Source organism: Vombatus ursinus, unplaced genomic scaffold (genome assembly GCF_900497805.2).
Source record: "Vombatus ursinus unplaced genomic scaffold, bare-nosed wombat genome assembly UNPS02015255.1, whole genome shotgun sequence".
Lineage (NCBI taxonomy): Eukaryota > Metazoa > Chordata > Mammalia > Diprotodontia > Vombatidae > Vombatus > Vombatus ursinus.
Window position 1 is genome coordinate 20198476 of NW_020955033.1, and position 19582 is coordinate 20218057.

Sequence of the window (19582 nt, forward strand, 5' to 3'; positions counted from 1 at the left end):
TGCTGAAAAGCACATTTTAAAATGTCGCCCTTGCTAAAACTCCACAAAACTTCTGTTCAAATGGGCACAGAGACAATAATATCCAATATACCAATATTTTTCTCTGTAAAGCATGAAAATATTCAATGTAAATGTGGTGTCAAATTCTTCGTGGTTCTCATAAGAAAGATTCCACAGGGTATAGTCGATTCAAGTAGGGTCTCATGTCATGTTCTATGAAAATATACAGGGAATCATATTAGCAATTTCCCAGGTCAAAGGCTGTAATTGTGGCATATATAGTTGGCTTAAAAGTTTTCTTTTTTTTAAATCCATCTTATGCTGAAAATTTCGTGACCTCCCCTCCCCTATCAACTGTTGACTTGTAAGCCAAATCACTTTTTTTAAAAACTTGATCTGGCAGATATAACATTTTCTCTGTGGCATTCAAAGCCCTTCGGAAATCAACCTCCTTGTACACATATACCTTTACAGTCTTCTTATACCCTACTGCTCCTCCCCATACTCTGTAACCCCGTGACACTGGCCTCTTTGCTGCTCCTTGGACCAGACACTCCATCTCAAGCCTTGTGTGTTGTCACTCATGGTCCCCATGCCAGAATTCTTTCCTCCCTCATCTCTTGCCTCTTGCTTTTCGTGGCATCCTTCAAGACCTTGCTAAAATCCTACCTTCTTGGGGCAGCTAGGTGGTGCAGTGAATACAGCTCTGGCCTTGGAGTCAGGAGGACCTGAGTTCAATTTCAGCCTCAGACACTTAACACTTAACTAACTGTGTGACCCTGGGCAAGTCACTTAACCCCAATTGCCTTACCAAAAAGAAAAAAAATCCTACCTTCTCCAGGAAGCCTTTCCCCGCCTCCCTTAATTATAGTGCCTTCCCTTGGTTGATTATAACCTGTTTATGCTATACACAAATATATACAATAAGATATATACAATATCTTGTTTGAGATTTTTTAAATGTTTTTAATAATTCATTTTCAAAAATAAGTCCAATTAGAATATGAGCTCCTTAAGAGCAAGGGCTGTCTTCTGTCTTTCTTTGTGTCCTGAGTACTTAGTAAAATGACTGGAACATAGTAGATGCTTAATAAATGCTTGTGGACTTTAAAAAAAAAAAAAGTTGATCTGGGGAGAGAAAAGAGAAATCATACCAGGGTAAGTAGAGAACAAGGACACAGTACAAAAGCAGAAAAATTAAAAAAATCAACTGTGCCCAGACATTGTTTCTAGCACTACTTTTACTTTTCAATATATTCATCCTAAAGTTCAATATTTAATATCTCAGTGATCATTACTGAGACATTCAAAAAGAGTTGAAATCAGTATTAATTAGCTCTTACAGTTAAGCAGCATTCAAATTCTCATTTCCCTTAAAATGTGATATATCCCACATATAGACCAAAACTACGGTTCCTGGAACCCAACAGCCAAAACTCAAAACTTGGGGCAATTACTGAGATAGACACGAGAGAATGTGCTTATTATGATATATTCATACCCACAAATCCAAGATGCCATTAAGCGCCATATTGATAGTTGACTGCTAGTTCCATTTCTCTACAAATATTAATAATTGACTAAAAATTGCCATGTTATTCTTTATAATAAAATAATTCTTTTAATGACGTATTTAAAATAATTTTAAACATCTGATCAATAAGATACAATACACAAATATGGCAAAATGCTACACTTTACAAAAAAAGTAAAGCCAAGCATTTAATTATACAAAACAACTTTCAGATGTGGTCAGTCAGTATCTTGCAAATATAGATTTGTTTTTTCCTCAAAGTACTGCCTTTTTACATATGTTTATATACATAATTTACAGCATTTCTTTACTAACTTGCTGAAACAAAAAAAAAAAAGGTGGCCAATTTGAAACTCACTACAGTGCAGTACATGGCTGCAGTGGTCCCAATGTGGAGAAATGGGATTAAAAAGTAACACAGCTTTGAGCTTTATTTTTGGAATTATTTTTTCTAGGAGTCCCTGGCATTTCACATTTTACACATTCTGAGGGAGCTCATTCTTTCCCTCATGTGACTCTAATCAGTGACAATTATTACTTTCCTACAAGTGTGAGCCAGTCACATTCAGTTGTGGTGAACCAGAGTTTTACTTTGCAAAGAAGAAACGGATTCCATGGCTATTCAAATACATGCCAACTGCTAAGCAAAGGCCCTTCCGAAGTGTGGCCACATTGTTGGGATACTGGAATCATCTTTCAAGTACATGGAAGTCAAAATTAGGTCCTCTGTTCATTCATTTCTTCTTCATAATTCACTCATCACCAAAGAAGTCTTCCGATGCAACAAGAGGCTTTAATTTCAGGAGAATGAAGATGACACTGAAGAGAGAATGCTTTAGAAGAACCATTCTCTCTTCGGGTAAAACAAATAACCAACCTTCTGGACAGAGAATACGGTGGAAGTGTTGGCTATATTTTCTTTTGTACGTAGGTGACGTGTATTTTTTCCCGTTTTCCTCCAGAAGAACACATGCAGGTTACTTTGGAGTCTCAGTTTTTCCCTTTGGGCTCACACAGTACATTTTCTGTTTTATTACCCTATTTTCATTTCCCTTCTTTCTGTTTGAACTCAGTGCCCCATGCCATTCCTTCCAATGCCCCCTGCGTTTTTCCTTTCCCAATGAGGTATTTTTAGCAGCTTCGATTTCAAGGTTTCCTTGACAAGGATGTCCCCTCACCTCGAAAACACAGCAGTGGTGGTATAAGCCAAAGAATAGTGACTTCAGGCATAAACAATCCCCATTTGTCTCCGTTTTGACGACCCAAGTCACTGGTGGTTTGCTTGCTGCCACCTTTAAGCTGTACGACATGGCTTCTGATTTTAGCTTAGCACTACTAAGGGCAACTCAAGGAACTTTGAACCTCACCTGAGCCAGGTATGTTGCACATTAACATAGTGACCCAAGACTACTCAGGATTAAATATATTTTTTGTGCTAAAGCATCATCACAAAATATTCCTTTCCTTCTTTCCCACCAACTCTCCAAATTAAATATGGATTAGGGAAAGGCACTACACGTAGAACAAACTTGGTTTGTGCTAATGAAGCAAGTAGCAGCAGACAAGTTCTTGGCTTGCAGGTAAGGGTTAAACAAATAGGTAGGTAGGTGCCTATTTCTGTGCACACCTACAACTCACCAATGGAACAGAAGACAAAGCTGAACTCTATTTATTAAAAACCCTACAGGTGCTTAGGTAGGTATTTAATAAAAGCACAAAAGTAAACAAAGGTTATCCTCAATGGTGATTATCTTCCAGAAATGGCCATTGATGGCATCAGGTCTTCTTTGGCAGTACGTAGCAAGGGTCTGGATAGAAAGGTGGAGTTGTCACTTCAGAAGAGCATGGTATAGAGCTCGAGAGTATTTCATCCCTTTTTCTTGTTCCATGTAGAATATCAAATCCCTGAGGCAGACTCGAGTAATTCTTGGGCGAAATAATTGTTTGGTGACAGTCAGGCTGGATGACCCTGAGGCAAGGGCATTACCATTTAAACCCTAGAGAGGATAAAATCAAGAAAGAAAAGGAGTTAAAAAGAATAGTCTTTACCACAGTCCAACAGTGTTTATGCTAACCACACACAGGGGGTACTTAATAAATTCGTGTTGAATGAACTCAAGTTCCAGGTGAATCACCAAAATGACTTAATAAATGTTTGTTGGCTTGTTGACAAAAGAGAGAGAGAGAGAGAGAATCCTGAAACTCTATATTCGGTCTCAATCTCTAAAACTAAATGTCACTTCCATTTGATGTTTAAAATTTTTTCAATGAAACAACAGTGATGGTGCTGTACTATTTAGGTGACCCTGGCCAAGTCATTTCACCTCTGTGGGTCTCAAGTTTCCTCACTTGTAAAATGAAGAGGCTAGACTAGATCATCTCTAGTTCTATAATCTATGATCCTATTGAGTAGGTCACTATAAAATGAGAAAAACTTCAAGTCCTTAAAATCATGACCCCATCTCCATTATCTTGCTGTTTAAAATGAAGTCATATACTTCTTTCTCTCTAACCCTACCCCAACAAAACCTCTGCTTTGAAATCTTCTCAGCATTTGCTGCACCACATAGTCAGTAGGGAAAAAAAAAAAAAAAAAAGACTATGAGGCAGCTAGGTGTTGCAGTGGATAGAGCACTGGCCCCGGAGCCAAGAGGACCTGAGTTCAAATGTATCACATGATACTTACTAGCTGTGCGACCCTGGGCAAGTCACTTAACCCCAACTGCCTCTTGCAAAAAAAAAAAAAAAAAAAAAAAAAAAAAAAAAGGGGAGAGAGAGATGATAATGGTGATGTTAAAAAAAACAATAAAAACTTATTTTTAAAAAGATTATAATTATGATCTATAAAGACATTTAAAAAAACAATATTTTAGCTAGAGGAGCGAAAAGGGTGTGCCAAAGAGCCCCAGGAGTGCATAAGAGCAACTCATAACTGTTGAAGATGCCACTATCTTTGTAGTCACTCAAATTGGATAACCTGGTATCAGCCTCTTCACTCTCACTCCACATACCCATGTCCCATTGCCTTTCAGACATCTCAAACTGGATGTGGAGCAGGCATCTTAAACTCAACATGCCCAAAATGGAACTCATTATCTTTCCTCCTACACTCCATCCCACTCTTACCTTCCCTATTACGGTAGAGGGCAGCATCATCCTCTGTCCTTCAGGCTCACTCCTCACTATTTCTCACATCCCCATGGCCAATCTGTGGCCAAGGCCTATTGATTTCACCTTTAAAACATCTCTCTAATATACCCCCCCTTTTCTCTCTGACATTAGCATCCCTCTGGTCACCTCAGGTTTAGACGACTGTTAGTGGGTCTGTCTGCCTTGAGTCCCTCCCCACTCCATTCAGCCACCAAAGTGATTTTCCTAAAGTGTTGGTCCTACTATATCAGCCTCTTTACCACCCGAAATAAACTCCAGTGGCTTCCTATCACCTCCTGGAGCAAACACAAACTGCTCTGTTTGGGATTAAAAGCCCTTCAAAACCTAAACCTCTCCTACCTTGCCAGTCTTCTCACACCTTACTCCCCAACACTGATTCTGGTCCAATGACACTGGGCTCCTGGCTGTTTCACAAATAAGCCACTGCATCTCTTGATTCTGGGCATTTTCTCTCAGCTGTCCCCTATCCAGAGAGCCTAGAATGCCCTCCCTCCTGGCTTCCTGTGAAAGTCCCAACTAAAATCTCATCTTTTACAGGAAGCCTTTTTCAACCGCCCAATCCTAGTGTCTTCCTCTCTTAATTATTTCCTATTTATCTCCTATATTGCTTGTTTGTATATATTTGTTTGTTGTTTCCCGCAATTAGACTTGGAGCTCCTCAAGAGCACGGACTGTCTTCTGCCTCTTTTTGTGTCTCCAGTGCTTAGCACAGTGCCTGATACATAGTAGGTGCTTAATAAATGTTTACTGATTATTATTAGTCGTATGGTCCCTAAGTAAGTCACTCTCGATGTGTTTCAGGCAACTTTTTAGGACTTATCTACCACATAACAGACTCCCAAGCAGAGAAACCACACACAGTTCCTTAGGCATATTTGTAAAATTATGTGGAGCCTACTAATAAAAAATTAAAAAAAAAAAAAAAACAAACAAAAAACAACTAGGTCTGTGGAAGTCTCATAATGAGTAGTTTACCCCAGCCAAATTTCTAGTTTTTTCAGTCATTTTAAAAGCTATCAAATTATAAAAATATATTAAAAACAAAAGCCTTTACAATATCCATGTTGACTTAATTATATGAATGTCCACAGAGTGTCTTGGGGGCACAATATATTCAGCCTTCAAATCAGGTTTTCTGGAGGGCTACCAATCAATTCTACTAATCATCATAGTAAAATTTCTCACAGTTCAGTTAAGATGGTTCATACATACAGACATACATCCACACAGACTAAATTCTGAAAAATCCACCAAGGTTTGTAAGAGAAAAAAAAATAAAATTACTGCTGGCTGCACAATTGACTGGCTACTTATCTTGGAGCCAATCTATACTATACAGCCAGTCTCTTATCACTACTGCAGGGTCCTTGGTAATGAATGCAATTTGTACAAATACAAGTGCTCAGACTCCGTAACTTTGGCTAAGGATGGCAGTCAGCCCTGGTGAATCATTCTTCTCTGCTGGCATCAATACTACTTGGAGGGGGTGAAACTTGGATGTAATCTTTACTGTTATAAATTATTGCCCTAAAAGAACCCCCCAAAGACTTCTACATAATAGTTCTATCATCTCAGTTCAGAGAAAGAGGATTAAAAATATACATTAGGTACAAAGTTGATAAAACTTGTCACTGGCAGTGATCACGATGTTTATCTGATAGCAAGGCTAGTTGTGTATAGTTTCTAGCTTGAAATTTTCATTTAAAAGTCATTTTTCTTGACTAAAGACTAGATATAATTGTTCTAATTATATTTCCAAATGTTTCCTACTTAGAAGCTTTCCTACTATCAGTCTCATTGTGTGTTACGGTTAAGAGTCCCAAATATGCCATCATTTGAAATGCTCAGTTTGCTAAATGGCTTGGAATAAATTTCACTGAGGGTGGGAAGGAGAAAGAGGAAAAAAGGAAAAGACAAAGAACTGGGGGCAGAGTTTGGGGAAGGAAGGGGTGAGGGGGGTGCGCCATAAAATGTCTCTGAACTGCTGGCCAGAAAGGATAAAGAGAGTCCAATCGTCTGGGTAAGACAAAAGGGTCACAGTTCAAGTTTGTCATATGACAACCCTGAAGGATCCAGGGAAAAGAGAGTTCTGCAGTGCAGCTGCCAGCACAGGGTTGAAAAGGAGGTCAGTCCAACAGGATGCAGCAGAAGGCCCAAGGCAATGTTCTAAATGAAACAAACCCCAAGGGAGACTCAGAAACCCAACAGAAATGTCCTTTATAATTCAGAACTTTACAAAGGTGACAGCATTTTCTTTCCCACACAGGGATTAACTTAGAAAACATCTTTTATCAACTTGATTATAAATCTCTAGTAGTAACCCAAATATCCAGGCACCCCCCCCCAAATAAACTGGGGATGGAGGGAAGGAATCCTATCTCGAACTCTTGAGTTTCTTGTTGACCTTGAAAGATTAAGGGACAGCAGAAAGAACCCTAAACCTTGGAGTCAAAAGAAACCTGGATTCAAATCCTGGCTCTGGCACTTACTAGCTGTGTGAAATTAGGGAAGTCACAATCTCTCTGGGTCTCAATTTCCTCACCCCTAAAATGAGGGATCTGGACAGTATTGGATACAAGGTCTCTTCTAATTTTAATATTCTATGACTTTATAGTTATTATATGAGGTTTATTAATGTTTAATACACACTCAAAATTCTCAATTACATATAGTAAGAGAACAGAAGAGAAATATGGATAACTGAATTAATAGGAATAATAATAATAATAGCTAACATTTATATAGTGCTTACTAATGGAAAGATATAAAGGATCCTAAGGCTTTAATTTTCACTATCAAGTCCAACTTTCTCCCTAATACACTAGGACTTTCAAGTAGTAGCAAATCACACTTTTCAGTTTCAATATTCTTTACCCTTACCCCACAAATGACAATGGGTAGTGAAATACAGCTAAAGTGCAAGTACATGCAGGAGAAGAAATAAGGGGTTTGAATAACCTTCAACCTAGATAATTTACTCCTAAAAAGTCAGAAACCCCAAACTCCCTGTTGTTTCATTCTAAAAATTGAAGCCCTCAGGGTAATACTTTTTATCTCGAAAATGAATATTTCTCAGCAACTTAACACTTCACCTGAGTGAAGAGAGACCAAGTCAGTGAAAATAAAATAACCCGCTCTCCTCCCAGCATGCCTTTTCCCTCACATATAAAATTAGAAGGCTGGACTGGGTGATCTGCGGTCCTTTCCAGCTCTAATAATCTATGAAGCCTATGTACCCATATGCTTCCAGGAAACCTACTCAAGTCTAAGTGTTAACATACTTCCCAAACTGCCAAATCAAATAAGGAACTCCAGATTAGCGCCTCATGTTATATGTCATTAAACAAAGTCTCCATGCATACTTATTTTGTGTAAGGAACATAGAACAACTGTTTTACTTTAAAGGGAAAGGTGAATATAACCATCTACTGATTCCATCAGACAAATGTCAGCCTTTCAAAAAGAATGGAACTGGTTGGAGAACTCACGTAACCTGTAGGACAGAACTTTGTTAAAGTCAAATCACAGAGTTGCAGGAAGAGAGGAAAGAGACTTGAGCAAATTCTCAAATGAACACTTTAGGCTAATGATCATCCTGTTTTAAATCTCTCATTTCAAATTTTCCATCCTTCCAGGCTTTCCTGCTGGTGCTTCACTATAGCTGCGAACCATATATGTGTGTGTGTGTGTGTATATATATATATATATATATATATAAATGTCACTAAGTTCTTTTACATATACTTTCTCATTTGATCCTCAAAATACACCTTGTGAGGTTATTATACACATTTTACAGATAAACAAACAGCAACCTGCCCACGGTGACACAACCAGGATAAATCTACCTCTGCTGACTTCAAAGACAGTGTTACTGTATTACAGCTGCCTTTTTGCTCTATAACCTTCCAGTAATCACAAGCATGCTAAGATGAATACATTTGGCTATTAAGGACATTTTTATCTCTCCCAATTTTAACAGAGTAGACCCTAGAAAAACTTGTGAAGTAAGCAACATCTGAGACTCTCTATCTGCCCCTTCTTTTCCCAAATTCTCATTTACCCTCTGACTCTAACCCTAAATGCCTCAGACTCTTTTCAAGTCAGGTAACACACAAACATCCTTTCTAGCACAGAAGACCAAATCTTGGCCAGTGCCTTTGCTAACTCTACCCTATTCAGTATTCCTACTTCTTGGGGTTTGGAGAGGAAACTGGCTGGCTATTCTGATGAACTAATTTGTAGTAAGGTATTAATGAGCATAATATTGTTAAAAGTCTTTCCTGCTCCTCTCAAGGTAACAGTTTCATTTTAATGAAGCCCTTTGATCAAATTAACCCTAAAGGAGGTCTGATGATAGGAATTTCAGGCATCTGGCCAGTTTGGTTCATGAGCAAGATTCCTATGGGCAAAGAGGCTTTATTAAGCCCCCTCAAATATACAGTTTAGGTGATTCCTTATTCTGCCTACACAGAGCTCACACTGACCATGAATTCCTGTCTTTAAGACTATTAGCAAATAGCCTCCTTCCTCCCTCCTTCCTTCTGTTCATCCATCCCTTGTGGTCTTTTCTTATATCACTATGTCTAAGAGAATATAGATGTTTGGGCTGGAAATGTAATGCATTCATGGCTTACCCAGGTTATCACAAAAGTTAATAGGGAATTGAAAAGAGGCAGGACTAATTTAATATTTTAACTTAGTACCTGATATTTAAGTTGACTTACAAAAAAATTTTTTTTCAAAGTTTCCAGTCCTACAGGCATATGCTAATTGGCATAGCTATCCTTAAGAACAAAGGGTTTCTTTTCTGTTTAAGGCTAATTTTTAAGTAAAGCTAAATTTTGGGGTTTTTTTTGAGGGGTGGGAGTTATGCCTTAGGAACAAAAATCAAATGGACGCTCTGAGTGTGGGCAGTGATGATAACTAAAAATGCCTTGAATATCTGCTGCAATGTAATCTACATGGAGACCTACGTTTAAAAGACATGGGTTCTGAGCCCTAAGGCCAGCACAGACTGCACAGGAACACATGCTTAACTTCGAGAAAGAGAGCCCTCTGCTGGAAGATTAGCAGAAGTTTTTCCAAACCAAAACCCAACAACTATCTCTTCAAGTTAACAGTTGAGACAATAAGGGATGGTGGGTGGGGGTAAGATGGACAGGGTTCTTGGAAAAACAACATGTCAACCATAAAGACAAAACGCAGCTACCATTCTCCAAGCATTGGCAGACACACAGTGGTTTCCCCCACTTCTATGGTGTATAGAGCACTGCCCCAGAAATTATGCTACTCAAACATTTGTGCTAGAGTGAGCTTTGTTTGTTTTTAACTAAGTTAAAGCAATGTTCACCAATGTGGCAGTATTAGAGTGATATACACTGCATTCTGATGCCAGCAATGGCCAATGCAAACAATGGGGCCCTGAAGAAATGATAGCACAAGAGGTCTAATTCCAATTAGCCAATTAAAGCCCCACCAGTTTGCCAGTTAAACTTGCTGACTTTGACTATACAGCTCTTCTTAAGAGGAGACAAATAGTCTGTGTGCATAGTGCATTCCCTAGTAACAATACTTGAATGTAAGGCCTCATTATTTGAAAATGAGTATTTCTGTCTTTTTATCACTAGCATAGTGAGGGACATATGTTCTCGGCACTTAATATATGTCTACTGAATTTAAAGGAATTGTAAGGGGCGATCAGATACACGAAGTGCTGTTGATATATGAAATATAGTGATAGTGAGTTACCAGGAGAAATTAGGACGGATGGACCACAGAATTTCAAAGCACCTCAAAGATCCCCTCATCCAATGTATACTCAAGAATCTTAAGAAGTGGTCATCCGAAATCCATTTGAAGATTCCTGTGGATGGAGAAATCACTGCGTACTGAAGGTAAACCAGTCCATGCAGGTTAGTTCCAATTGTTAGGAAGGTTTTTCTTACACATGGTGAGGAATCTGCTTCTGCAACTTCAATTCATTGTTCCTGGTTATAAACTGTGGAGCCAACCAGGACGAGTCTCTGATCCACATGGTGACATCTGAAGACATCTGAAGACCACTATCATGTCCCACATACCCAGTCTTAACAGCTAAGTAGCACAGTGAAATAAAGCACTGAACCTGCAGTCAGGAAGAACTGAGTTCAAATCCAGACTCAGACATGAGCTGTGACCCCAGGGAAAGCCTCTTTCTTAATCTCCCTCAACCTCAGTTTCCTCATCGGTAAAATGTGGATAATCATATCACCTACCTCCCAAGATTGTTGTGAAGATCTGAGATATTTATATACTGCTTTTCAAACCTCAAATTGCTATATAAATGCTAACTATTATTATTAACATTCCTGGGTGTTCCTTTAACTGATCCTTGTACTGCACGGTTTCTACAGTCTCTGCATTGTCCTGGTCACCTTCCTCTGAACATAGTGCTCTTCCTAAAATGCATCACCCTAACTGAACACAATCCAAGTGTGGTACATTGAGAGAACATGAGGGTAAAGGACAAAGAAAGCAAGAGAAGTAGATGGCATCTCCTATGGGACTGTTTAGCACAAGGTCATACACGACTCAAGTTCCTCACTCCAAGTGGTTCAAAAACCAATCAATGCACAACCTCAAGACAACCCCATGGCCCTGAGCTAACAAAAACTCCCAGCAGATCTACTTTTCTAATTACTCTTTTGAAGAGTGACTATAAGATAGCCAGGCTCCCGTGCAACATATCATTCTGTTGTCTTCCCCCAAAGTCATATAAGGCCATAAATTCACAGAATCCTAATTGGGGGGATATTTGAAATCATTTGCCTCCTGAGATATTTTTGTTGTTGCTGTTCAATATTTTCAGTCATGTTCAACTCTTTGTGATCCCATTTTGAGGTTTTTTTTTGCAGAGATACTAGAGTGGTTTACCATTTCCTTCTCCAGTTCATTTTACAGATGAGGAAACTGAGGCAAAACAGGGTTAAGTGACTTGCCCATGGTCATACAGCTAGTAAGTGTCTGAGGCCATCATTTCTAAAATATATAGAGAACTAAGTTAAATTTATAAGAATACAAGTCATTCCCCAATTGATAAATGGTCAAAGGATATGAACAGGCAGTTTTCAGAGGAAGAAATTAAAGCTATCTATAGTCATGTGAAAATGCTCTAAATCACTGTTAATTAGAGAAATGCAAATCAAAATGACTCTGAAGTACCACATCATACCTATCAGATTGGCAAACATGACAAACCAGGAAAACGACAAATGTTGAAGATGGGGAAAACTGGAACACTAATGCACCGTTCATGGAGTTGTGAAATGATCTGACCATTTTGGAGAACAATTTGGAACTATGCCCAAAGGGCTACAAAAATGTGCATACCATTGGATCCAGCAATAGCACTTCTAGGACTGTATCCCAAAGAGATGACAAAAATGAGATTCTTTTTTTTTTTTTCAAAGGAAAATTTTAAAGTGACTTGCCTAAAGTCACACAGCTAGTGTCTGAGGCAGGATTTGAACTCAGGTCCTCCTGACTCCAGGGCCAGTGCTCTATCCACTGAGCCAGCTAGCTGCCCCCACAGATGATAAAAATGGGAAAAGGACCCACATGTACAAAAATATTTATAGCAGCTCTTTCTGTGGTGGCAAAGAACTGGAAATTGAAGAGACGCCCATCAACTGAGGAATGGCAAAACAAGCTGTGGTATATGAATGTAATGGAATACTATTGTTCTATAAGAAATGATGAGCAAGCGGACTTGGAAAGACTTGTATGGACTGATGCTAAGTGAAGTGAGCAGAACCAGGAGAACATTACACACAGTAACAGCCACATTGTGTGATGACTAACTTATCTATAACTTATATATATATAGACTTAGCTCTTCTGAGCAATGCAACGATCTAAGACATCTCTGAAAGTCTCATGATGGAAAACGCTATCCACATCCAGAGAAAGAACTACGGAGTCTGAATACAGATCGAAGCATACTACTCGCTTTTTTTTTCTTCCATTTTGTTTCATCTTTCTTGTAGTTCCTCCTATTGGCTGTAATTCTTCTTTACAACATGACTAATGTGAAAATATGTTTAATAGGAATGTATACATAGAACCTATATCAAATTGCATATAGGAGGGGAGGGAAGGGGAGAAAAGTTAAAACTCAAAAGCTTATGGAAGTGAATGCTGAAAACTAAAAATAAATTAATTTTTTAAAAAAGTGCCTGAGACCAGATTTGAACTTAGGAAGGTAAGTCAGGCCCAGCATTCTATCCACTGTGCCACCTAGCTGTCTGAGATTACTGATAAATATTCATCTAGTCAGTCACTACCTGAACACCTGAGAGGCAATAAGGCATAATGAATATGGAGCTGGACTTGGAGGAAGGATCTGGGTTCAAATCTCTCCTATAACATTTACTGAAATTACAAAACTTACTTCCCGGGTCTCATTTTCCTCATTTGCAAAATGAGAGGGTTGGACTCAATGACCTCCAAGGGTTCCTTCCAGCTCTAAATCTAGGATCCTATAATCTCTAATCACACTTTTACCTTTACTACCCACTGAAGAAAGTTTTAAACATTAGAAAGTTTTCTTCCAAACAGCCCGTAGTTAGAAATAGGCAATACCTACCTGCACAGAAAGAGCTAAGCTACAGGCCTATAGTAAGACTATGGCACATCAGAGGTTAGGAGCTTCACTGACCTCAGAGCAAAAGCAGTACCTCCCTCCCACCTTTAAGCTGAGTCAGTCTGGGGCTAGAGAAAGGCAGGAAACACTCTGCTGATGGCACCACTCCCACCCACCCACCTTGGCTTTAAGAAAGGAAAAAGGCTTCATAAGAAGTCCAATTTTGCAGCTCCCTTAACCAGTTTAAAAAAAAAATGCTTCCTCCTACTGTAGAAAAACATGGCCAACTACAAATCTAGAGGATCTGCATTCCTAAGACTCCTATTCCACTCTGAAAAGCAGGGCGGCTTCGTCAGGTTTAAGTCTATGTCAGGACTTTACTATTTACTCCATGGTTATTTTCTTTAATCTTTTATGAAGAAGCTTACAAAGTCTTCTGAAAACTCAAGTAAATTATGTCCATGGGTCAATTTTATTACTTTATTAAAACTTTTTCAAAGAACTGCAAGTTAGAGATTTTTCCCTTACAGAAACAGCTTTGGTTTTATCCTTGGGGGTTAGCTCTACGTTTCAATTTGAAAAATAGCTACAATATCAGTATGTTCCTCATAACTAAAGGAAAAGGGATACTATCATACTAGTAAGATAGTTGTTAGACACTGAGTAACCCTAAAATCCTTGTATTTGCTGAGTGCTAAATTTGTCAACAAAGGCAGTGGGGGGGGGGTTGGGGTGAGGGAAGCGGGATAAGAATTGGGCTTGGAACAAGAGAAGGCTGGGTTCAAATCCTTCCTACTGCCTACTAGCTCACAACCTTAGGTATGCCCCCTAATTATTCTCTCTATGCCTTGATTTCATTTGTAAAATGCAAATAATACTTGTACAATTGAAGCACAGTGCCTGGCACATGGTTAGGTGCTTAATAAATGTTTATTGACTGCCAGGGAGATAGACACTTTATCAACTGTAAAGCATTATAAAATACAAGCTACTATTAACACTAATGAAATCATAGGATTTAGAACCAGTAATAATAAAAACATTTCCAATACCTAAGCCATGCTGGATGAGAGGAACACAATTTGTACTGGCCAAAAAACTAGCATCCTATCACATAAAAAGCTTTCTACCTCATCACTGATCAAAGGCACTTAGAAATAGTACATAATGGGTGGTTGGTAGGTGCCTTGTGACTGGTGAGAGCGTCCCTGGCCCTGCAGGTTATATTCCTCACTATACTGTTAAGTATCAGAAGGGTAGGAACTATGCTGCATTCATCCACTTTCATCAGGCAGCAGCTGGGTAACACCACAGATAACGGTGCTGGACCTGGATTCAAGAAGATCTGATCTGAAATTTGATCTTAGACATTCACTGGCTGTATGATCTTGGGCAAGTCACAACCTCTGCCTACCTGAACTTCCTCAACTGTAAAATGGAGATAATAATAGCACCAAATGAAGGATGAAATGAAATATTTGTAAAGTACTCTGCAAACCTTAAAGCACTATAGAAATGCTACTTGTTAATCATCATCATCACCATCATCATCATCATCAGTGCCCAGATCTAACACCTTGTATGGAACAGGCACAGTTGTTGAAAAAAAACAAACACAATAAAAACAGGATTCACAAAGCACAAAAAAGCCAGACCAGGCTCTTTTCTCTGTCTCATTTAAATAAATCCACGTGGGAAGCTAGACAGATAAGTCCTATCATCCAGCTCCTTCAGTTGCCATTAACCAAGTATACTAATGATTATATAATTCTACAGGACATAAGGATATTTTTATTCAACATTTTATTCAAGTCTAATTCAACAGGCATTTATCAAATGCCCCCTATAAGCAAAGCACAATGACTAAACATAAGGAATTTCTAACATGGAAGTGGGGTAAGGCCCTGGAAAATTCAATTTAACAGGCAGACTGAAGATCAAAATGCTTTGTCACCAAGGAACTTCTGTTAATTTTGTCTGTACTGGCATTTCAATTCTCAACCTAAAAGTTTACTCAGTAAAGGTGAATGCTACCTTCATTAAGCACACAACAAAGTGGAAATTCCACTTGTGTTTACTTTGCTACACCTAAAGCTGACAAAATAGAGAAAACTTCTTTTGATATTCTAAGAAGCCCCTAAATGAGGTCAACTAAACACCTTGAGAACATTATCAATAAGTATGAGTGAAGGCAATACCAAAGGGATCATAACTTATTTGTAGAGTTAGGAAAGTATTTGAGATTGAAAATGCCTGAAGAGCCCAAGGTCATATACTGGCAAAATCAAGTAACTCCTATAAATAGTCAAGGATTTTCATCAGCAAAAGAAAGCTAAGAGCAAGGTAGGTCATTGTTTGATTATCAGATAAGTTAGTAGAAAATCCAAGTCAAGGATTCCAGATGTTTATTTTGAAGAAACTCTAAGATAGTTATAACATCAGTGTAGCAACAAATCTTGAAATCTGACATGTACAAAGTTGTATAATGCCTAATATACCCGATTCATTCATTCAATAAATATTTATTGAGCATGTACTATGTGCAAGGTGCTACACTGTTTTAACACTCAGATTTTCCAAAGAGGTTAACATTTACTTTTTTTTTAAACAATTCCAGCCAATCAGTATGGCCTGCAAACCATTCTGAATATCAAATGGTTAAGACAAGATCCTCAGCAACATTGTAGAACAGAGTTAGACTACCAAAACTTAAGTTAAGGCTGCTTCCAAAAAACAAAACAGAACAAAACAAAACAAAGCAAACAAAAAACCCATTACCAACACCTCACTAATTCTGCTGGCAGGATGTCTGCGTTGAATGCAGGACAAAATACCTGAGGTAACTGTGCAAAGCACAGCAGAGCAGAATAAGTCACTGACAGCAGAAGAGAGAGAAGAAACAATAAAAAGATATTCTGAGGCAAAACTTCAAAACAATGCCCTCTAGGATGTGTACTGTGAAGAAGCAAGAGATGGGCCTGAACAAAGGTGTCATGAGGCCAGTGAGGCAAAGAAGCAGAATTAACCAATAACAGCTACATATGTATGTAAAAACAAAGGTCTTCAGGTATTTAAAAAATGAAGGACCTCTCTTTTCTACCATATCCAAGCAGACAAGGCCACAAGCAGGGTCTACTACAAATGAAACTTCCAAGGCCAAAGTGCTGCTGCAAAAGACATACAGTAGTCAATAAACATCCAAATTATTAAAATATGAATGCTATACAAAAATAAAAAATAGTATCATAGTGTGGGGTGATGGGGAGAGAGGAATCATGGTGGTACCAGGGCATGGGGGATTGGTCACTTTTTTTCTTTTTTCATTTAGTCAGAGAAGGCTTCAAGGAAGAAACAGAACTTTCACATTAGTGCAGAGAGCCTGACAACACAGTATGGCAAGACTGGGTCTGGCTAGGTCAAGTACTCTACCAATCAAATTACCAATTTATTTTATAAAGCTAGACAAAATATGAAGAGGTTCAGACTAAGGAGAATTATTATTATTTTTTTTAAGTAGGAATGCCTTCAGACCAACAAGCTGTAAATCAATAAAATAGCATTTATTGAGAGCCTACTGTGTGTAGGGCACCAAGCTGGAAAATACAAACACAAAGGTGAAATAGACATAACACTCAAGGTGTTTACAATTCTAACATGCACATATATAAGTATATACCAAGCACATGCAAAGGCTATATAAGGAAGTCTTGGAAGAAAAAGATGAGAGGACCAAGAAAGGTCTGATGCAAAAAGATGTCATGAAGGAAACCAGAGACAAGAAGATGCGAGGGTGAGGAAAGAAAGCCCTGTGTGCATAGCAATGGCCAAAGCAAAGGCAAGGAGACAGGAGATGAAGTGCGTTGTGTGTGTAACTACAAGAAGATCAGTATGGCTGGAAACAATCGACAAGGTTGGATTGTGAAGACTTTTAAACAACAAACATAGGGGTTTACATTTGATCACAGAGGTAACAGGATGCCACTGGAGTTTACTGAGTAAAGAATGACATGGGCAGTATTCATTTTAAAAAATTTAGAAAAAGTGTAGTAATCGTCAAAACTATTTGGTATTGGCTAAAAAGCAGAGAAGTAGATCAGTGGTAAAGACTAGATAAGAATCAGAAATGACTTAACTTAGTAGTCCAATGTTTGATATAAATTCCCAAAAAGAAATCTGAGAAAAAAAAATCTCTATCATAACTATCAGGAAAAGTGTTTACCCTCCCCTCTCCAAAACAAAGTTTAGATCAGCATCTTATACTATATACCACAATCATTTTCAAATGGATATATGACATCATTTTTTGAAATATGGGAAATGTAAATTCTATTTACAACTATGCCTAGAAGAATTCTTATCCAACCAAGGTATAAAAGAAATCATATAGTTTAAATGGCTAAAATACAAAAAATTGAAAACTTCTGTACAAAAACAATGCAGCTAGGATAAAAAAGGAACCTCGCTGCTACAGGAAAATTTTATATCATCTATCACTGATAATAATCTGATATCTAAGATACATTAGGAATTAACACAAATATGTTAAGATCAGGAGCCATTTCTCAATAGAGAAGCAGTCAAAAGGTATGAACAAACATTTCTCAAAAGAAAGGAGACTGCCAACTATTAATAACCATATAAAAGATTGCTCCAAATCACTAAGAGAAACTGCCAATAAAACAACTCTCAAGTTTCTCCTCACATTCTGCAAGTTGGCAAAGGTAATAAAAAATGGTCAATGTTGGGAGGTACTGTGGGTAGAGAGACAAAGTAATAATATATTGTTAGTGGATCTATGACATGGTCTAGAACAGTCTATGGAAAAGAATTTGGAATTATGTAGAAAAATGACTAAAATATCCACATCCTTTGACCCAGAGACAGTGGTGTTTTACATCATCTTTGTAATATGGAAGCAAATACGGTTAGCCTACATCTATTACGACTTAGTGATTTAAGTGATTAAGTGATTAATTTTCTGTGGCATAAAAGGAATTAGCTCAATTGTGTACAAATTATAAAAGGTACTTGCAGGCTCAATATGCTGAACTACTGCTACCCAAAAGAACAGAAGCTTCAAACAGCTATTTACATGTCAAGATCTGGGCTCAACTGACATTTACCATTGAACTGGAGTTAAGACTTGTAATTCCACCTCTAATTGACCTTGACAGATCTCCATTACAAAGACTACACTAAGTACCACTGTCTCCTGTGTTACCCAAGTCCAGATGGGCTATATTGAGGGAATGTCTGAACCTGACATGCACAGAAAACATAGCTGGGTAAGGATCTGACACTGATTATGAAAAACTTACACATACACAGTTGTACTTGTTTAAAAAAGCTGGTTGGTTTGACATAATTAACAGGAGAAATTCTTAAATGTGGCTTATATTGAAATAGGGCTTTCTGGTTTACAAAGTGCTTCCATATGAGTATATAAAGTACAGTAAGATATATTTACAATGATGTGGTTACAGGCTAAAAATAAATTCCCTCACTTATTCTAGTCAATGTTATCTGTCTTGAAAGAAAATTACAAATTCAAAGAAATTTTGTCAACCTTTAAAGCAAATTCTACCTTAAACATTTTTTGTTTACATCCTTCTGGTAGTTGGTACATGGGAACCAGAAAGGCAATGAGAAAACAGTACTGCCTGCCAGGGACATTAGAGAGAAGGGCCTGAGGTCTTGCTTAAGAACATCATTCAATTCATTTTCCATATCAAAGGGTGTGAACAAGAATTTTTCAGATGAAGAAATCTATCCATCAACCGGAGTATGCAAAAAAATGTTCTAAACCACCAATAATTAGAGAAATCCATGCAAATTAAAAATAATAACTCAGGTTCCAAATCTCACTCATCAGACTGGCAGCATTAAGAAAGAATTAGCAATTGAGGAGGTAGTCATCAATTTGGCTGAACAAGTTATGGTAAATTAATGTGATAGAATACTATTGTTTCACAAAAATGATGAAAGTGATGGTTTCAGAGAAGCCTGGCAAAACTTAAATAAGCTGAAACTGAAGCCAGGAGAACAAATTATACAATAATAACAATACTGTGAAGACAAATAACACTGAAAGACTTAGGATTCCTGATCAAAGCAATGACCAACCGTGACTCCACAGAACTCATGATGTTACTCACCTCCTGACAGAGATGTGATGGATCAAAGTACAAATTCAGATTTCGGGGGGGGGGGGGGGGTTACGAGAGATGGGATGGGACACACATGACCAATGCACA

General features: G+C 38.1%; 1 protein-coding gene across 2 annotated transcripts in view; it reads right to left on the reverse strand.

Moving 5' to 3' along the window:
* Nucleotides 1–1721: 1721 nt before the first annotated feature.
* Nucleotides 1722–19582, reverse strand: part of LOC114031849 (transcription initiation factor TFIID subunit 4B-like) — a 184533-nt gene continuing 166672 nt past the window's right edge. For both annotated transcript variants that reach the window (XM_027847015.1, XM_027847013.1), the window contains exon 15: nt 1722–3531. In XM_027847015.1, coding sequence (XP_027702816.1) covers nt 3364–3531 — 168 coding nt within the window. In that variant the 3' untranslated portion in view covers nt 1722–3363. The remainder of the gene's footprint in view (nt 3532–19582) is intronic.